The 5,557-nt window shown below is 42.6% G+C and overlaps 1 protein-coding gene across 1 annotated transcript in view; it reads left to right on the top strand.

Annotated features, from left to right (window-relative positions):
* The window catches only part of LOC104288850 (zinc finger protein 462-like), an 83,181-nt gene that overhangs the window by 8,617 nt on the left and 69,007 nt on the right, over positions 1-5,557 (top strand). The window contains exons 3-4 of the mRNA XM_009887725.1: positions 431-595; positions 2,004-2,107. Of these exons, the coding sequence (XP_009886027.1) occupies positions 431-595; positions 2,004-2,107 (269 nt within the window). The remainder of the gene's footprint in view (positions 1-430; positions 596-2,003; positions 2,108-5,557) is intronic.

The following is a 5,557-nucleotide window of genomic DNA, read 5'->3' as shown; positions in this document are numbered from 1 at the left end:
CCCCCTTAGCTTTTATTTCTGAGCAGACCTCATATGGTATGGAATATCATATCCCTTTGGTCAATTTGAGTCAGCTGTCCTGGCTATGTCCTCTCTCAAGATCTTGCCCACCCCCAGCCTACTGGCCTTTGGGGGTGGGTGCGGAATGTTGGAGAGACAGCCTTGATGCTGTTCCAGTACTGCTCCGAAGTAGCCAAAACACTAGCCTATTATCAACACCTTTCTAGCTACCAATACAAAGTACAGCACTAACAGGGCTGCTATGAGGAAAATTAACTCTATCTCAGCCAGACCCAATACACATGTACACCAAATGTAATTTCCCTTAAGGTGCAAAATCTGGTTTGGGTATATTCGTAAAAGTGAGATATCAGAAGCATGTTTCAGTATTACATTAGTATAGCTGATTAATACTCATGTACTTCAATAGGCTTTTGGACACTTGGAAGATGCTTCAAAAATTAAGGAGAGGAAAGTAGTTGGCTACAAATGTAAATTTTGTGTGGAAGTTCATTCAACGCTTCGAGCCATCTGTAATCATCTCCGTAAGCATGTCCAATATGGGAATGTTTCTTCTGTGTCAGCTACAGTAAAGGTGAGAATTCTGTGAACTGACAATATTTTTTGTTTGATATTAAGGCCTAACTGAAAGCCCATTGAGGGCTCCCATGGAGTCAAATGGGTTTTGGATTGGCTATTCTGAACAGTTAAGCATGACATTCTAATCTAATTCTTCAGGTTTCTGCAGCACATTTTGTTTAAGATATTTTGACTTTCTTCTGCTCTTCATCATCTGGGTCACAAAAACTATTTAATTTGCATTTCTTATTTGCCACAAAGGAATTGATATCACAGATGACTGAAAGGCTTGATTTATGATCAGGAGCTTCTCCCTCAGCTGTTCTGGGCTACTTTTTTGCTTTCTTAGACCCTTAACGTGTGGGGGTTTTTTTCTTTTTTTTTTTTTTTGTCCTCCAACCCATATGCAAAAGTGAAATTATAGTGCTGCAAACACATATTCAAATAGCCAGCTGAGCCAGGGGTCCAATTCAAGTGGTTAATTGTAAATGTGCTGCTGTTTCCTCCCTATGCAAGTGGAGAACACCTAGAATGTCTCTGAGGCCAGGCTATGCTCCACAGCCAGCTTTACAGGATATTAGCAGGGGAAGTTCAGGTGTGGTAAGGTTACAGGAACTGGTTATGCAGGTCTCCTTTTCTTGCTGCAGTGAGTACTCAGCAAAAATCTCATTCTGCAATCCTCAAAATGTGACCTAAAGCATGCCTATTTCATGACATCAACTGTGTGCTGTGTAAAGTAGCTGAGTCCTTTAGAGTCTAAACAGTTCTACCTAAGAGCTTTCATTGTCCTTCCATTGACCTTCCTTTAGCTTATCTAATACTATTGACAGAATGGGATGCTTCCCTTCTATCAAACGATTACTGCTCTTTCCTGGCTTCTCAAGTAAAGTTTATGTGGGGTCAATACCATCTTTTGAGCAAATAGATACTAAACAGCAGGGAACAAAAACTAAAATCCAAGACCCAAAAACCATGATATAAATATACTTTTCAGTTTTAATGTTGCTGTAAAATGCACGCTATGCTAATTAATACTTAGGAAGGGGACCAAGAGATGGGTTGTTTTTTAATATATATATATAAAAAATTAAAGACTAGGTTCTCTTTATACAGAAAGTCATTAGTGTAGTATGATAGGGATATCTTTAGAAAGTGAATGCAGTAGGAAACCTAGATATTAAAATTAATACATAGGAGAGACTGAGGGGCAAAAGGGAGAGAGATTTGATGGCTTTGGGGGGATATGTGTTTTTTAGCAGGAAGCTGAAGATTCTTCAAGCACAACTTTGGAGGGTTTTGAGGGAGCCAAAGACCCTGGCACTGTGGAATTTACAGAAGCTGAATCTGGAGCATCCTTGGAAGATGAAACCAGGCCTGGGGACTACCACTGTAGCCAGTGTGATCGGGTTTTGATGTCTATGCAGGGTCTGCGATCTCATGAGAGGAGTCACTTGGCTCTGGCCATGTTTACCCGGGAAGACAAGTACAGCTGCCAGTATTGCTCCTTTATCTCTGCTTTCAGGCACAAGTAAGTTACGGTTTATTTTCAACAGAAGCACAGACTAGCATGACTGTTTTTTATGTTGGTTGACATTGAAGGATAGCACACATAATTTGATTTCAAGTTTTCATGATTTCATGTTTTTCTCTTTCTCAGGATTTAGGTATTTTCTATGTCCCCAAACTTTTTACCATTGCCTGTGACTATTAAAAAATCCATTTTTATATCTTCTTGAATTCGTGTTCTCTTTTTGTTGTGTGTAGGGCAAATGCACACCAAGCAAAAGATGCCCACCGCTTATGCGGTCCTGTGAAATTAAAAAAAACATAATGTGGAAAAATTATTTTTCACTAGCCTTTCATGTAACTACCTTATTTTTAAATAGTACTGTGACTCTTGATTGAGAGAGATTTCATTTCTGGTATTGAACAGTTATCACAAACCAATCTTAAAGTTAGATTTTTTTCTTATTTGTGTTATGCAATTTCAGTCTATGAACATAGTCTTCACATCAGTGTGGTACACTTGAAATGGGTTGAGGAAATCACCCCTTATCTGATGTGACCCATGAAAAACGCATGGTCATAATAAATGATCAAGTTCCTCATGACTTATTTCTTTGCCTACAGCTAGGAAGCTTTAGAATACTTTTAATCATATTTATTCATGGCTTGCCACAAAGAAATGAGTTTTGCTGGATTTTTTTTTACTGTCATCCTAGACTGACAAACACATGTACATGTTTTCTGTAGCTTCTGGGGGGGATAACTGTCCCATTCCCCCATCATGTGTCCGTCCCCCTTCCCCCAAAAGAGAGATACAGGTGCTTGTTCAACATAGGCATTGATAGCACTGTCGCCCTTAAATTGGGTGAAGTTGTTACTGTTCTGTAATTAAAAGTAACTGGGAAAGAAAGCATTATATAAGAAATATTTATAAACCCTTGTGTTAGAAAAGCAGCATTTCTGTCAGTATCACAGCATGGTTCCTACGTGGATGAGCGGCAGGTAATAATAGTCCAAGGGCTGGGCAGGCCTTGGCAGTCTCTCATTAACATCCTGGATCTGAGCTCCTGGCAAGCAGCAAACCTCCCTGTACAGCAGGTCAGGTTGGCATCTTCCCTGCAGAAGAGAGTCTCCCACTACTGTCACCACTTCCCCCTGGTGCTGTTGCATGGTTCAGGTGCAGCCAGCTCTGATGCTTCATTGGACAGAGCTCCCATCCCCTCATCTGCAGAATTATGGAACCTATTCTGTAGTTGCAGATCTGCTGGTGAAGCAGGAGCTGTCCTCCCAGTGCCAGATATCACAAGCTTCCAGCCTTTGCCATCTTGGTAGTCTCCATTTCCCAACCCGGTAAACACAGATGCTGGCTGCCCCTCCTTCAATACAATTGGGAATTTGAGCTTTTGTCTCTGCAGGAACTCTGAGAAGAACCTGTTCTTTTTTTTCTCATTATCTCTGATGCTGTGCAGTTGTCTGACCTCCTGCAGCTCCTTTAACCTGGTAACACAGCTCCTCAACCAGCGCACACCTCCTCTGTAGGCAAGGAGACAGTTTTCCTCTGTCCCATCCTCAGTGAGAAGCCTCAGACGTTCCCTGTAGCCCCAGATAGAATAGAATAGAATAGAATAGAATAGAATAGAATAGAATGGAATAGAACAGAACAGAACAGAACAGAACAGAACAGAACAGAACAGAATAGATTAGTTCAGTTGGAAGGGACCTACAACAATCATCTAATCCAACTGCCTGACCACTTCAGGGCTGACCAAAAGTTAAAGCATATTGTTAAGGGCATTGTCCATATGCCTATTAAACACTGACAGGCTTGGAGATTGACCACCTCTTTAGGAAGCCTGTTCCAGTGTTTGACCACCCTCTCGGTAAAGAAATGCTTCCTGATGTCCAGTCTGAACCTCCCCTGGTGTAGCTTTGAACCATTCCCATGCTTCCTTGTCCCTGGATCCCAGGAGAAGAGCTCAGCACCTCCCTCTCCACTTCCCCTCCTCAGGAAGCTGTACAGAGCAATGAGGTTGCCCCTCGGCCTCCTTTTCTCCAAACTAGACAAACCCAGAGTCCTTAGCCACTCCTCATAGGACATTCCTTCTAGCCCTTTCACCAACTTTGTTTCACTCCTCTGGATGCATTCAAGTACCTTAACAGCCTTTTTAAATTGTGGGGCCCAGAACTGCACACAGTATTCAAGGTGAGGCTGCACCAACGCTGAATACAGCAGGATAGTCACCTTTTTTGAGCAGCTGGTAATGCTGTGTTTGATGTACCCCAGAATGCGGTTTGCCCTCTTGGCTGCCAGGGCACACTGCTGACTTCTGTTGAGCCTGCTGTCAACCAGCATCCCCAGATCCCTTTCTGCAGGGCTGCTCTGCAGCTACTCCTCTCCCAATCTATATTTGTGCCCAGCATTATTCCAGCTCAGGTGCAGAATCCAGCATTTTGACTTCGTCTCATTTGGCCTCTCGTCTCTTGAGAGAGTCAACAGCACCTCCCAGTTTAGTATCATCAGCAAACTTGAGAATGGTGCAATCAACTCCTGCATCTGGATCACTGATAAAAATATTGAACAGAACTGGCCCTAGAACTGAACCCTGAGGAACATTGCTGGTGACCGGTCGCCAGCCAGATGAACCCCCATTCACTAAAACCCTTTGAGCCCTGCCGTTCAGTCAGTTCTTCACTCAGCGCACCATGTACCTGCTCATCTCACAGTCGGACAACTTGTCCAGAAGGATGCTGAGGGACAGTATCAAAAGCCTTACTAAAATCCAAAAAAATTACATCCACTGCCTTCCCTTCATCCACTAGGTGGGTGACCTTATCATAGAAGGATATCAAATTAGTTAGACAGGACTTTCCCTTTGTGAACCCATGTTGACTGTGCCTGATGCATTGTCCTTTAAATGCCTTTCAGTAGTACCTAATATAATCTTCTCCATAATTTTTCCATGAATTGAGGTTAGACTAACAGATTTGTAGTTTCCTGGGTCTTCCCTCATGCCCTTGTAAATTGGAATAACATTGGCTAGCTTCCAGTCATCAGGGACCTCCCCAGACTCCCAAGACCTTTGGTAGATGATCGAGAGGGGTCCTGCTGTAACATCTGCTAGCTCCTTCAGTACTCTGAGATGAATCCCATCAGGCCCCATGGACTTGTGAACATTCAGCTGATAGAACTGATCCCTTACAATTTCAGTGTCCACTACCTCTGCTTTTTCTTCATCCCTATTAGTCAGTTGACCAACTTCAACAAGCATCGGTGAAATTTTTTCTTGGACCTCCTCTTGATATTAATGTACTTTAAAAAGTCTTTCTTGTTGTCTCACACAACGCTGTCCAGTTTCAACTCTAGTTGAGCTTTGGCCTTTCATGTCTTCTCCCTGCATATATGAACTGCAACTCTGTAATCTTCCTGTGAATCATAGAATCATAGAATGGTTTAGATCGGAAGGGACCTTGG

The sequence above is a fragment of the Charadrius vociferus genome, unplaced genomic scaffold (genome assembly GCF_000708025.1).
Source record: "Charadrius vociferus isolate BGI_N301 unplaced genomic scaffold, ASM70802v2 scaffold501, whole genome shotgun sequence".
Taxonomy (NCBI): domain Eukaryota; kingdom Metazoa; phylum Chordata; class Aves; order Charadriiformes; family Charadriidae; genus Charadrius; species Charadrius vociferus.
Note: the sequence above shows the minus strand (reverse complement) of the source record. Positions and strands in the feature narration are given on the sequence as shown.